Source organism: Volvox carteri (assembly GCF_000143455.1).
Source record: "Volvox carteri f. nagariensis unplaced genomic scaffold VOLCAscaffold_36, whole genome shotgun sequence".
Classification (NCBI taxonomy): domain Eukaryota; kingdom Viridiplantae; phylum Chlorophyta; class Chlorophyceae; order Chlamydomonadales; family Volvocaceae; genus Volvox; species Volvox carteri.
Window position 1 is genome coordinate 1,303,380 of NW_003307579.1, and position 14,270 is coordinate 1,317,649.

At 55.7% G+C, this 14,270-nt stretch overlaps 4 protein-coding genes across 4 annotated transcripts in view; 3 read left to right on the forward strand and 1 right to left on the reverse strand.

Moving 5' to 3' along the window:
* Window positions 1-822: 822 nt before the first annotated feature.
* On the forward strand, window positions 823-3,029 carry ubqA (polyubiquitin). Its single transcript, XM_002953434.1, has 5 exons — window positions 823-1,163; window positions 1,618-1,845; window positions 1,970-2,197; window positions 2,341-2,568; window positions 2,712-3,029. Exons 1-5 carry the CDS (start codon window positions 1,061-1,063, stop codon window positions 2,840-2,842), a joined length of 918 nt encoding a protein of 305 aa, XP_002953480.1. The 5' UTR covers window positions 823-1,060; the 3' UTR covers window positions 2,843-3,029.
* On the reverse strand, window positions 3,009-5,443 carry VOLCADRAFT_106004 (uncharacterized protein). Its single transcript, XM_002953522.1, has 7 exons — window positions 5,176-5,443; window positions 4,672-4,841; window positions 4,022-4,267; window positions 3,622-3,896; window positions 3,449-3,488; window positions 3,318-3,383; window positions 3,009-3,070 (listed from the first exon to the last, which is right to left on the reverse strand). Exons 1-7 carry the CDS (start codon window positions 5,327-5,329, stop codon window positions 3,035-3,037), a joined length of 987 nt encoding a protein of 328 aa, XP_002953568.1. The 5' UTR covers window positions 5,330-5,443; the 3' UTR covers window positions 3,009-3,034.
* Window positions 5,444-5,820: 377 nt separating this feature from the next.
* Window positions 5,821-7,836, forward strand: VOLCADRAFT_94330 (uncharacterized protein; the record flags this gene model as incomplete). The annotated part of the gene is made up of 4 exons (XM_002953435.1): window positions 5,821-6,024; window positions 6,174-6,302; window positions 7,093-7,209; window positions 7,702-7,836. The coding sequence occupies 4 exons, from the start codon at window positions 5,821-5,823 to the stop codon at window positions 7,834-7,836; spliced, it is 585 nt and encodes a 194-aa protein (XP_002953481.1).
* A 1,039-nt stretch (window positions 7,837-8,875) lies between these two features.
* VOLCADRAFT_63610 (uncharacterized protein) overlaps window positions 8,876-14,270 on the forward strand; it is a gene marked incomplete at both ends in the record, with an annotated part of 8,710 nt that continues 3,315 nt past the window's right edge. The window contains 9 exons of the mRNA XM_002953436.1: window positions 8,876-8,941; window positions 9,141-9,233; window positions 9,564-9,670; window positions 10,444-10,519; window positions 11,695-11,766; window positions 12,344-12,486; window positions 12,886-13,061; window positions 13,324-13,490; window positions 13,915-14,088. Of these exons, the coding sequence (XP_002953482.1) occupies window positions 8,876-8,941; window positions 9,141-9,233; window positions 9,564-9,670; window positions 10,444-10,519; window positions 11,695-11,766; window positions 12,344-12,486; window positions 12,886-13,061; window positions 13,324-13,490; window positions 13,915-14,088 (1,074 nt within the window). The remainder of the gene's footprint in view (window positions 8,942-9,140; window positions 9,234-9,563; window positions 9,671-10,443; window positions 10,520-11,694; window positions 11,767-12,343; window positions 12,487-12,885; window positions 13,062-13,323; window positions 13,491-13,914; window positions 14,089-14,270) is intronic.

Sequence of the window (14,270 nt, forward strand, 5' to 3'; positions counted from 1 at the left end):
GACACGACTGGAACGATGTATTGCGAACGTATGGCAGAGCCCAACCACCGGTATGCAGGTCTTGGCAGGTCGGTAGGGGCACCGTGCCTGTAGTATGGCTAGTCCCGAAACCTATTCTTTCTGGTGCACTGGTTAGTGGTGTGGCATAACCTGATGATGTCGTGTTTTGGATTTTATAAAACACCACCCCGTTGCCACATGCAAAGGGATGATGTTCTGTATGGCGTTTTGCGCTAACACCAATTTCGTAATAGGCCAAGCATCCGCTGACTATCTAATCCGCTGAATAATCGGAAAAATCTCCTTGTCCGTCTAGTAGTGATACAGAAACCCTGCGTACCCTCCACATGAAACCGGAGCCCGGGGGGGACCCTAAACCCTCACCCAGGAGGAGCCGGAGTCACAGAATGCATTGGTGCCAACATAGCACAAAAAGCTATGCAAAACGCATATGCGTTATATATGCAGAAGCAAACTGCCTCATACAGGCACCCAGAAGTACACAGGCACCCAGAAGTACAGTGCATCATACAGGCACCCAAAAGAAAACCCATCCCAAATTAAATAGGATCACCCTGATGTAAAAAGTTGAATAGACGGCTTGGGACTGCAACGCTTGTTCAGATGCCCCCACGCGGCAAATGCAGGCGGCGAGGCACCATCAGAGGAAAATGAAGCAAATGACTGTATTTGGATTGAGCTGAGGACTATGTTCAATTCAGGTAAAATCATGACCATGCAACGCATATGCAACCATAAGATGTCGTTGAAGAGGGGTCTCCTTAAAACAATATTTCTTGGTATAGCTAAAGGTTTCTCGATTATTTGAAACGGAAGTTGTCTCCCAACGGAAGTTACGCGGCCCCGAGCTGCATGCAACGATTTTTCACGAGACAGGTACGGCAGTGTCCGCGGTGGTATAAAGCGTTTGAAGACACCCATCCAATAACTATCTCTTTGTTTGGGTAGCTGCAACCTCTGCATTTATAAATCTCGCATTTATTTCGTGTCAGATACCAAGGCAACACTACGCAAGTAGTCCTCGTAAGAAGTCGGAGTCATGCAGATCTTTGTCAAGACCCTTACGGGGAAGACTATTACCCTTGAGGTCGAGTCCTCGGATACTATTGAGAATGTAAAAGCCAAGATTCAGGACAAGGAGGGTGAGTCGAGTTTTTGGCCTTTTGTGGCCCGAGATGAACATGGTAGAAGGCGCCCTCAAAACTTGTTGTTGAGCTGTTCCAGTCATGCCCTGTAGGGCATGTGTAGAAATGCTTGTGTGCTAGGAACATGACAGCATAGCGGCCTTGGCCATGCCCCAGGCAGTAGGGTTTCCACGTTTGACGTCGCCTACGGATGTCTTCCATCAAAAGTCCTCAGCAGCAATAAGCGCTTTACGTATTCTGTCTTATCCAGCGCTGCGTTGTCACGTAACTTCTTTGTCATGATGTCACAAACCAACGCGTGTTGGCAAAAGTGGGCAGCGTGGGCCCATTTCTCTTTTTTACGCTTAAATGTTCTCGTGTAAATAAAGAGGTGCCCCTTCTTTTGGCGACAAGTTTAGTCAAAGACGTGGCACATCCAGAGCACCACCTCTGCGTTCGCTTTCCCTTGTAGGCATTCCGCCGGACCAGCAGCGTCTGATTTTTGCTGGCAAGCAGCTGGAGGATGGCCGCACTCTGGCGGACTACAACATTCAGAAGGAGAGCACCTTGCACCTGGTGCTCCGTCTGCGCGGTGGCATGCAGATCTTCGTGAAGACCCTTACGGGTAAGACCATTACCCTGGAGGTCGAGTCTTCGGACACCATCGAGAACGTCAAGGCCAAGATTCAGGACAAGGAGGGTAAGCATCTGGGACTCTGGGGTGCATCACTTGAAATGGGGAGAAGTTGCAGCTCTGTTTTCCGCCTTTGTCTTTTTCAAAACTCCTTTTACACCCCATGGCTTGTGCGATTCTCCGCTTGTAGGCATTCCGCCGGACCAGCAGCGTCTGATTTTTGCTGGCAAGCAGCTGGAGGATGGCCGCACTCTGGCGGACTACAACATTCAGAAGGAGAGCACCTTGCACCTGGTGCTCCGTCTGCGTGGTGGCATGCAGATCTTCGTGAAGACCCTTACGGGTAAGACCATTACCCTGGAGGTCGAGTCTTCGGACACCATCGAGAACGTCAAGGCCAAGATTCAGGACAAGGAGGGTAAGCAACTGGGACTCAGGGGTGCATCACTTGAAATGGGGAGAAGTTGCAGCTCTGTTTTCCGCCTTGGGTTCGCTTAGCTGTTCCTGTCTTTTTCAAAACTCCTTTTACACCCCATGGCTTGTGCGATTCTCCGCTTGTAGGCATTCCGCCGGACCAGCAGCGTCTGATTTTTGCTGGCAAGCAGCTGGAGGATGGCCGCACTCTGGCGGACTACAACATTCAGAAGGAGAGCACCTTGCACCTGGTGCTCCGTCTGCGTGGTGGCATGCAGATCTTCGTGAAGACCCTTACGGGTAAGACCATTACCCTGGAGGTCGAGTCTTCGGACACCATCGAGAACGTCAAGGCCAAGATTCAGGACAAGGAGGGTAAGCAACTGGGACTCAGGGGTGCATCACTTGAAATGGGGAGAAGTTGCAGCTCTGTTTTCCGCCTTGGGTTCGCTTAGCTGTTCCTGTCTTTTTCGAAACTCCTTTTACACCCCATGGCTTGTGCGGTTCTCCGCTTGTAGGCATTCCGCCGGACCAGCAGCGTCTGATTTTTGCTGGCAAGCAGCTGGAGGATGGCCGCACTCTGGCGGACTACAACATTCAGAAGGAGAGCACCTTGCACCTGGTGCTCCGTCTGCGCGGTGGACTGTGAACGTTTTGTGCGTGAATAAAACTCTTGCCGCCTTTGTTTTGTGAGGAATTGTACTTGGCAAGAGCATTGGGGAGGTATTGCAGATGCGGAGACTTTTATGTAATTCACGTACGTGCGTCATAATCATTTTTACACAAGAAAGTACGATGTGCTATTTCGCTGCCATGCTGTAAAGGCGTTACAACAATCCCTTCACAATTTCTTTTTTCGCATCAGCTCTTTGAGGTCCTGCAGGTAGATCAAAAAGCAGGATAAAAATTTAACAAAACTACTAATAGGTTAACACGATATACCAGGAAATTGACTAATTATATAATTCTAAAATCAAAACAAAATCAACCTATTTTAAATACGTACTAAAGTACTCAACTAGAGGGCAGGACACACGGTCGGGTAGACCAAAATTTTCTCACGAGGCTAATTCTGCGACAGAGCACTTCCCTAATTCCAGCCCGGATCCTTCCTTCCTACTCACCTTAAACGCTGCCATAACATCACGATTAAAAATATACTTGACTGTCTTCCAAGGGCTCCGATGTACCTGAGACATGATTATTTAGCTTAATGTTTTACTGTTATGTGTTTTGCAAGTTCTTAGCTTCGTACCTCCTCAAAAGCAGCCACAACTTGCGGATTATCTAGCCACCTGCGGTAATTATTCGATGAGATACGTAAGAAATTAGTTAAAACGTATCCCATTACAGACTACGATGTATAGACCGGAAATTACGAAATGCAGAGATACAGGTCTTCAGAGCCATGGAGCCACGCATCCTTACTTTGAAGCTTCGCGATCGGTAGACATAAGTGCTATTAACGGATTCATGGCTGCTGCCCTACTATTGGAAGCAATACTGTCCAGGGCTCCGCTGACGCCGGCAGACTCTCCACTAGGCGGCTGGCCCGGGGGAGGCGGGACGCCTCCGCTAACAGAGGCAACGCCCTCTGTCTCCGACCTGGATGGTGGCGATGGTGGCAGCTCAATTGTGCTGGCAGCGGGCGCACTAGCTGCAGGTGCAGCCCGGGGTTTCGAGGTACCCATAATTTCCCGCACCTGCGGCATAATGGAAGAAATCGACTCGTCGCGGCTTTCGGTCACCTGCACGCTTCACTGATCCAGTGCCTATAGACACCAAGGCCTCACTCAAAACCAACACAGCCCAGCACTTATACCCGTACCTTGTGCACCACCTCCAGCAGATCCTTTTCCCCTTCGTACTTGATCTCGCGTGACGGGTCCTCGCTAATATCCAGGAAGGCAGCCAAGATGCGAGGCTGCTGCAGCTTGGCCAGCAGCCCCGGATGCCCCATGAGTTTGGTGAACATCTGGCCAGGGTCCAGACCCAGCCGGGACGCGCGAGCAAAGGTGTCGTCCATGGCTGCCGGACTCATGCGATCCAACAGGTGGTCCGGAATGGAGAGGCCCTGTGAGGCGGAGAGCGGGCGCGGAGGAGAGAGTCTCAGGGAAACACTGCCACAGCATCAGAAAATGCTGGATTCGCAGTGTTCCCAGGTCTGGCGCTTAGGACTAGACCGTGTAAACGCCTTGCTTATTGTACATAGATAAATTCAGAGTTTCAGATCGTGACATCAACCAGGTAGTCCAGTATGGGCCTTGCCGGGGCCGTCCTAGCCCGTCTGGTGAGGATCATAACCCAAACCCGCAAGATGCCCCTCTATCGGTCTGGCCATTCAAGATACGCCCACGCCTTGGCCCTACGTCCGGTGATCCTTTCCTGTCCCCTGCAATCCCCTGTTCCATCTTTTCTCACGACTCCTCAACTTCACCGCCCTGCTCAGATCCGCTTCAAACCTCCCTTATCACCTACGCGCGCTGCAATGATTTCCGCAATCTGTCGCCGCATGGCCGGGTCCCCAAAGAGCTGCTTGAAGACGTCAGGATTGCGCAGCGGACCAGGCAGCACATTCATCATGATTTGCTGCAACTGAGTGCTCTGTCCCATCAGCTCTACCATACGCTCCGCCTTGCGGAGGGTATCTGCAGGGGAAGGTTGACAGGGAGGCATCGGTCGGGCGACAGCGCGGGGCATGGCTCAGGGCAGGTGAAGGTGGCGAGAGCCGGGGTGCTTGTGCGGCAAACAGTGACCGGACTGATGACGCCGCATGTTTGGGACCGGGGTGCATGAATGCTAATTATGCGGTTTACACCCCAGCTCAGGACGGGGTGGGAGGGAGGTTTTCAGGTACGGCGGATGGAGCCCAAAAGTGGTGTACGGAACCTTGAGTGATGTGCGTTCAGGTGGCCCTATACTTGCATGAAACGCGTTTACGGCACTGTGCGGAGGGACATAGCAACTAAATGATTGCTATACCTTCTGACGGGGGGGATGATGAGAACCAGCGGCGCCCGTAAAAGGTGCCTGGCAAGGCCCGCACGCACGTCGACGGAGTGGTTGCGATTGCTTCCACGCCGGCACGCCTCGCCAACAGCACTGGCCGCAGAACCAGACGCGCCGCAGACTGCATGATGTCTTCGTTGCCGCACCGTTGGCGAAAACGAGAGGATGATAAGTTGTCGGCACTGGCTTAGAGATGAAGTTTTAGCTTTCTTTGTTACCTTGCCAATATAACCAACTTACGAGCACAAATATTAAGGTTCTATTCATCTTCAGCCGTCAGTTCGACAGTTCGGTTGAGTTCCTTGGTACGACAGCTATACTGATAGGTCGCTAGTGTTGCAGTGCACCGTATAACCAAGCTGCATGGCTAACAATATTTGATTGTAAAGCTTTTCAACACCCATCTAGTTACATATCTTGGACGCGTCGCAAGCTGAGTCGCAGCGCTTAACACCGTGAAACTATACATACCGCTCGCTGCCTTTGTAGCATTTATCCTTCATAATAGTTGTCATATTGATTGTCATATCTCAAATTTAGCGCAAGTACAGTAGCTTAAGTTGTGCGCCTTCTCATAGGTAGCGGAATCGTTTTTGGTCCGCCTGCGCCTCGCGTGCCATGTACTCGTATCCACAAAGGCCTGGGGCTATGAGCCCTGCGCCTTCATCTGCTTTCGCTCAGCCCCAACAACATCAGCAACCTGTCTACGTACCCCCTCCTCCGCCAGTTGCAACACCAGTGCCCGGGCTATGCAATGCCCCTTCAGGGTCTATAACTACCCTACGGCTTAAGCTCTCAGAGGACATACGCATAGAGCCACCGGTAAGATGCCGCCCCGAACTCGTTATCGGACTTTCCACTGAAGGGCTACGCAAGCCAAGTCCCATAGTAGCAGGGTTTAGGGTTTATATCGTTAGCTGTGTCCGCAGGTCGCGGTTTCCGCCGCACTTCTGCCTGCCTGTGGTGCCCAGGCCCTGGCCTGTCCCGACCTGTCCCGGGAGAGGCAGCTGGTGGAGGGCCCCAGGCGGGGGCTGCAGGGCCAGGGTGACAAGGCGGGCAGCGGTTCTCCTGACGTGGATGCCTACCTGGCCCGAATGAAGGTCAGCTCCGGTGTTGCTCGCCGCCGTGGGGATGTCGCATGTGGCACGTGTCCTCATGTGCTTTGCCTGTTGTGGGCGTCTTCTCATCTGTAACGGACCGACCTCTACTTCCGTGTGCACCGTGAATGTGTGTATCGATGTGTGTGTGTGTGTGTGTGTGTGTGTGTGTGTGTGTGTGTGTGTGTGTGTGTGTGTGTGTGTGTGTGTGTGTGTGTGTGTGTGTGTGTGTGTGTGTGAGGGGTTGAGGGGTTGAGGGGTGCGGGTTGAGGGGGCTTCACCGGGGTGAAGGTACTATATGCCTACGGCAGTCACAATAACAAGCCGTTGTCTCATACGAGGCCTCTAGCGGGCTTTCTGTGCTATCCGCCTGGGGCGAGTAAAGGGAAGGATGTTGCGATATGAGGCTATAACCCGGTGGGTGGGCTATCAGAGCACACATGTGATAGGAGCACGATCGGACCGGCCTCTGGGACGTTTTGATGTTGATGACGTTGTTGATGTTGTTGTTGCGTTGCCGCACCAAGGTCACACCGCAAGATGGCCAGAGTCTTTGTTAGGGCGGCAGCAGTTGGTATGACCAGGCGTGTATGACCAGTCGGCGTGCAGCACCGTACCTCGTATGCTGTCGCCCCCCGATCGTCATTGATATAGGCGACAGGCTGCCTCTGCATCATCGTTCGACGCGAACTCCGCTGAGGATGCACCTTTCCTGACACTTCACGTATGCTGCCTCTGTCCCTGTCATCGCTGCTGCTGCTGCTGCTGTTGCTGCTATATCTGCGGCGCCCAGCCGGGGGAAGTTCCGCAAGATCCAGCCATCTTGCAACTGGTCGCTAAAGGGATGTCACAGGCGGCGGCGGCGCTGGGAGTGGTGTACGGGCGAGCGGGACGTGGCGGAGCTGAAAAGGTGCGTCGCAGTGGAAAGGCTGTAGACGCGAGCACGGAGAGAAGAGGGGAGCGCGAGTCGATCCACTTTCCCCGTTTCTCGGGGGAAAGGGGTGCTGGGTGGACGCGCGGGCCGAGGAGCGGGTCTTGTTGAAAGACACACGCAGAGAGTGTCTTTCAAAGAACACGGCAAGAGTGTGCGGGGCGCAGGACATCGTCTTAAAACGTGATCAGAAATGCGGTCGCAGAAGAGACAGAAGACTGCCAGTACTTTCTTCCCACAGCATTTACCGGTTTGACCGCTTTGACCGGTTTGACGCAGCAACCATCCATGAGCGCGATTGAATGAGCGTTCGGAACACTAGTACGCAGTAAAGGAGGGTTGGCGTCGGTTGGTTTGCGCACGGCACCCTTTCTGTTTTTACGTCCTGGGGTTACATACAGGAATCGTAAGTCATAATCCATACCCATATGTGTGTGTGTGTGTGTTTCCCCTCCCGGAACCCCCTGCCAGGCAGCTGAGTTTGCGTCCTGCTTGGAGCAGCTGACAACGATGGGTTTTCCGTTGCCGCTGGCGGCTGGAGCGCTGGCAAAGCACAAGCTTAGCCTAGAGGCTGCGACCGAATCCTGCCTTGCAACCGCCAACTAGCTGTCGGGGCGTCTTCCCTTGGAGCGTTAATTGCGCTGGTTTGTTAAGCTACTTGTAGGCGTTTTTATGAGGTATTAAGACGTTTTGTGGCATATATGGGAACACAGGAACACAGGTGCGGCACACGCGGCTTCATGGGTGCCTGTAGAAGCGCGTCGCACAACTTGCTTCTTCCCAAACGCTTTTTAGCGTCTTATCGTTTGATGGATAGTGCAAGTAGGCGGTAGCAGCGAGGCCGGTTTATGAATGTGGGAAAGGATATTGAAGCCCTTGATGCCTCGTGCGGTGCTGACCTGAACTGGTTTAAGCTGCGCCCGGGGTCTTCGCCCACGGCAAAAGCAGTTGTGACATGTGGTTTGCCTTTTTATGTCTTTTGCCAGGTAGCTAGAGGCAAGGGACAAGGGCAGAGATGGCCTGGGATGTTAAAGCCCAGACGGAGATTGTTGATTTGCAGCCGACCCACAAGCCCAACTGGGTTGGTTTTGGCGCAGTGAAGTTTGCGGACAAATGGACCCGTGGGTCAAGAATGGTCGGGAGCAACACATCGGCGCCTCTACCGTGGCTTGGATTAATTTGAAGAAGCAAGGTATTCCCTCCCGAAAGTGTTTGCGGTATGTTTACCTTCTGACGGGACAATTGGCTGCCTCTCTGTGTTTCCTTCATCTCAACGGGCAGTAAGACGCTCCCGGAAAGACATCCTAGGACATTCCTCTGGAGACTTACTCTAAGCTCAAATGCATTTGCAAGAATGCCGATGCTCAATCCTCGACGACGGTAGGAGACACCTCACAATGAAGGTGTCCGAAAATCCAGATGAGGAAGATCTGACTATCAACAAAGTAATCGGTATGCATGAGCTGCATGCCTCCAGAATGCAGTAGAGCAGGCTTGCACGACAAAGCCAGTCGTGGTTGCCGCACAGTTGGCATCGCGCTTTTACTGCGGGAAGATACCCGTTTCCTTTCCTTGAGGGGCAAGCTTCAAATCTTCTCGTATTAGATTTTTCAGTGGTGGTCTGCTTGGTTAACACCACACAAAAATGCTGCTGAACAAGTACTGTGAATCGGTCTACCAGACCCAGCGTCGGCCGACGCGCACGGTCATGGTGCGTAATTCCATCTACAATTGAATCCACGGGCTTAGGTTTGTCAGCTCACTGGAAGCTGCCATTACACCGTGGGCTTCGAGCGGGTGTTGGCGTTAATGTCGCTCGGCAATCGGGCTCCCTTCCAGCTGGATATTCAGAATTACGTTCACCAGACATTCCAACATTCCACTGAAAAGATCTTGCTTCGTCCTTGCAGATCGGCAAGGTGCCAGTGGGCAGTGAGCACAGGATTGCTCTGCAGACCATGACAACGACGGATACGCGGAACGTGCAGCTAACTGTCGACCAGGTAATTTCATGGAATGAATTGGCAAGAAACAATGGCATCTGCCACGGCATTCGTTAGCGTCGGCGGTCGTGTGGTTACTTATGTTCACCATAGTATGTAAAGAGGAGGAATGGGCGCGAACAAACACCATTATCTGAATTATCTCGTATGAGCAACGGATCTGCAATAGCTGTTACTGCTCCTGTGCCATCGAGGTGCCTGGCATGAAGGCCACAAAAGCCGCGCAGCACACCTTGCGTCCTATCCTAAATATGCGTTAAGGCGTCAGAGCAGTTTGCAGTCTTACAATTTTCCAACTCGCGGCGTCCCGTGTGCTGGATGGCCATGCAGGTGAAAAAGTGTGCAGATGCGGGCGCAGACATTGTCCGCATCACGGTGCAGGGCAAGAAGGAAGCGGAGGCATGCATGCGCATCCGTGAGCAACTATTTAAGGACAGGTGGGCACCCGCGGGCCCGGGACGGGTGCACCGATGGCGCATATAAAACCCTATCGACGACGTTGCGCAGCCAGACAGGCCGGGGGCACACTCAGAACCAGAACACGCTGGGATCTGTCCATGAAAAGGACAAATTCCAGGAGGGAAGGAGCCCTGCAGGCACCATTCCGTGTGACAAGGAGAAGGGCCCAGCTGTGCCGATCCAGTGCCGTGACTGCGTGTGACTGGACCAGGCACAAATCCTCCAGGGCTGAGACTTGGGCCGCCAGTGGCCGCCCTCTCTCCCTGCATCTGGATCTGGGTCCTGCCTGTCGGGCTATCTCCTAGCTGGCAGCTTCCGGTGGGGGACCAGCTCGGGCTTGCCGTCTGCGCTCCTGGCCACCGCCCGCATGGACCTCCCTCCCCCATTTCCTACCTCCTCCCCCACCTCCCTACCTGCCTACCTGCCGGCCTACCTGCCGGCCTACCTGCCGGCCTACCTTCCTACCTTCATCGCACCAGCGCATCTGGGCCTTCCGTCATCCGCGCCGCGGTTGTCATCCTCGTGCCCCGGCTACGTGACTGCGCGCCATGCACACTCCCTAGTTATCCCACACTCCTAATTCACTTTGTTGTTGGACTCTTCCCTGGTCCCTTACCTTACCCTGCCAGCCACGTCCCCATGCCTCCATGTCCCCCCCCTTCCCCCCTTTTCCCCCCATCCCTTCGGCTCGTCTTATCCCCCTTCCTCCTCTCCCTCCCCCTCTCCCTCTCCCTCTCTCCCCCCCGGAAAGGTACGATGTCCCTCTGGTAGCGGATATCCACTTCCAGCCCACTGTGGCCATGATGGTGGCGGATGCCTTCGAAAAGGTACGACAGCCGTAATCGTACCAGGGTCGTACACACCAGCTGGAGAGTGGAAGCTCAGGGCCGGCAGGGATCTGAGGGAGGGAGGGAGGGGGGGCGGCGGCAAGAGATCCCGGTGGTGGAGGGGAGTGGGGGAAGATTGGGGTCGTAAGATGCCGCAGTGACAAGCGACTGCAGATATCGCGTTGCGTGCGATGGGTGGAGGTGGCGGTGACGGTGGTGGCAGCTCGGGGTTATGGGGGTCGTGCGGCCTTGGTGGGGGGGGAGGTTGGTGCCTGGTGGGGGCAACACGTGGGTCGAATCGGGAGAGGGAAGGCCTCCGGCTGGTCTGAACACATCAAGTAGCAGGAACGTGGGAGGAGGGTGGGGAGGAGGAGGGAGGGGAGGAGGAGGGTGGGGAGGTTGCTGTCCAATGTCACATCGAGCCCCAGCTGAGATGGTGGTGTACAGAGCACGACGCGATACACACATACGTACAAATATACACACAGACCACCGTACGGCCGAGCATTGGGCATTGCAGCTTTTTTCTCTCTCTCTCTCTCTCTCTCTCTCTCTCTCTCTCTCCTTCTCGGCAGTAATTGCAACTGCAGCCGTGACGGTGCTGATGCTAGTTCAGCCGCCTGGAGCTGTTGCTCTCCGCGACAACCGCCAGGTGCTCTGCGGCCAAGGGGCCCTCGTTCCTTCCTTGTACGAAGAGAGGATGAAATGACGATGCGCCCGGAGTGAAGGGGTTTGGTAGCTGGGCTGGGCTGTATGAGCAAGTAGGGGATGATCGCAGCCATACACATGCATGGAAGGGTTAGATTGGAAGGAGCCTGGAAGGAGAGGGAGAGGGAGAGAGAGAGAGGAGGAGAGAGGGAGGTGGCATTTGACTCGGCGCTGCTTTAGGAGTGCTTTCCCTTTAGGAGTATTTTTAGCTACACCACCGCCGTCCCGCGCCTGCGCCCAAAAGACATTCCGCTGCTGCTCCCGTTCCGTGTAGCAACACACATTCACGCCCCTCCCCGCCACCCTCTTTTTTCCTGTTGATTAGGAGATGGTGTTGCGGCTTATTGCCCATCCCTTTCTCAACCTGGCCCTGCTCAACACACACCACCTCGGCCCTTGCTGTTTTGTGACCCTCCCTTGTCCCGTCTGTCTGTCTGTCTGTCTGTCGGCTGGGGCCCTCCGTACAGATCCGTATCAACCCGGGCAACTTCGTGGATGGACGCAAGAGCTTCGACGTCATCAATTACGATGACCCACGGGTCAGTAAAGGCGGGTCTGAGTGGTTTAGAACGGCTCGGCAATAAAGTCCCCAAACCCCGTTGCGTCGTGAGAACCTGGGGTTGCGGCATTTGCAGGTTGTGACCTGGCAGCGCCAATGCAGTTTGGGTCTGGACGTTATGTTACGGGGGGGGGCCGAAAGGGACGAATGGCTGTCTCGAAAAGGAGTGTGAGGTATCCCGGTGGAGAGCTGTCTCCACCTCCACTACCACCCCCTGACGACGACGTCGAGTAATGATGCTGCTTGGTTGGGGAGGGACTGCACGGCTGTCTGGCTCTAGGGAGGGTTCGAAGTCTCCCTTTCCCTTTCCCCTGGTTGTTAACCCCTGGTCATGCCAACATCGCGCGCGGGGGTGTTTTGCCTTCTCACCGCCCCCTCCTGCACGTATGTCTACCCCTGCCAACACACCCACCCACCCACTCTCCGTCGTGCTTGATTACCACAATCTTTCGCTCTCTTACGTCGTCGACTCCACTTGCAACCCCGAACCGCGTACCCGTGCCTGAAACTGCGTACCCCGCCGCCCGCGGGCCCCCCCACATGCCCCCTTCCAGGAGTTTGAGCGCGAGCGGGAGCTGATTGAGGAGACCTTCACCCCGCTGGTGCTCAAGTGCAAGCAGCTGGGCCGGGCCGTGCGCATTGGGACCAACCACGGCTCCCTGTCGGCCCGCATCCTGTCATTCTACGGCGACACTCCCCGGTGAGGATGGGGGGTTGGGGTGGGGGAGGGGGGAGGGGTGAGCATGGGTAGCAGCTGCTGTTGCTGTAGTTGCAATGACCCTAAGCAACCAGGAGGGGGATGGGTCGTGGAGCTGGGGCACTGGGGTTGTTGGGAGGGGGGAGGGTGTGGGGGCGGGGAGCGAGAGGGGGGAGAGGTGAGAATGTAATCAGAACAATTATCGTTAATGATTATCTCGTCACCTCCACAACATTTCTGAACACCCCTCCTGCCTTCTCTTGCCCTCCCCTCTCCCTGCACCTCCACCTTGCCCCAATCTCGGGCTCGGCTCCTACCCCTCCCCCCCCTCTCCCCTCCCCAACACCTCCACACACTCGCACACCTCACCAACCCCTACACACAACACGTACGTGCGAGCAGCGGCATGGTGGAGTCCGCATTCGAGTTCGCTGACGTGTGCCGCAAGCACGACTACCACAACTTCGTGTTCTCCATGAAGGCCTCCAACCCGCTGGTGATGGTCCAGGCGTACCGGCTGCTGGCGGAGGAGATGTACAAGAAGGGCTGGGACTACCCCCTCCACCTGGGAGTGACAGGTGGGGTTGGGGGGCAGGGGAAGAAAGGAACGGAGTGTTCAATGGCGGTAGGAAGAAGTAGGGTAGGGTAGGGTAGGGTGGGGTACATGCATTGGAGACGTGGGGTGGCGTGGGGTCCACGGTGATCGGGTGGGGGGGGCCGATGTGTGACTTTCCAGGCCCATTCTCCCTCCCCCTCCCCCTCCCCCTCCCCCTCCCCCTCCCCCTCCCCCTCCCCCTTCTCTTCCGCCCATTTTCCTGTCCCCCGGCCCCCCTCCCGCAGAGGCTGGTGAGGGTGAGGACGGTCGCATGAAGAGCGCCATCGGTATCGGGGCGCTGCTGATGGACGGCCTGGGTGACACCATTCGCGTGTCGCTTACGGAGGACCCCGAGTACGAGATCGACCCGTGCAAGCGGCTGGCGGGGCTGGGGGAGAGGGCGTGGAGCACGGTGAGGGGTGCGGGGGCGTTGGGTGTGTCGGGGGGAAGAGAGGGGGAAGAGGGGCCGCGGGAGGGACACTCGCTTCTTGCTCTTTCTCGGTGCCTCCGGCTTTGCTTCGAAACCCCGGTGGGCCGTACCATCTCCTTGGGGGCCGTACTACTGTACTGCTTGTACGGCAGCACTGCTTGTAAGACATTCTCTCCACCATCATCATTACCAGGTAGTTTCTCCACCGCTCTGCCTCGTCGCCGTCCGCATCACCCCTCCTCCGCGTCCCCTTCCTCCCACTGTTGTTCCCTGTCCTGCGCCTTTCTCCCACCCGGCTCCGACCCGGCCAGCCGTTCTTGTAATTCGGGGTTGCGCACACTATTCACCCGCCTACCCCCCCGCAACCCCCCCCCCACACACACACCCATCCCCCGGCCCCATGCAGGGTCTCGGTGTGGCTCCCTTCACGGAGACCACCCGCGACACGCACACCTTCAAGCGCCGTGTGGGCGACCTGCCCGTACAGCACGAGGGTGAGGAGCTGGACTTCCGCGGGGCCCTGCACCGGGACGGCACCGTCTTCAGTGCGGTCAGTCTGGAGGACCTCAAACAGCCGGAGGTGAGGGGGGGGAGAGGGGTTGTGAAGGGGGGGATGTTGTGAGGAAGGGGTGGGAAGAGATCATCGGGTAGAGGGGAGGGGAGGAGCAGTGCCTTAAGACGCTCGACGGGGCAACCTACTAAAACAAGGGCCTATCCACTCGCTCCCACCCAATTCAAAGAACACCGGCAAATTTTCTCTTC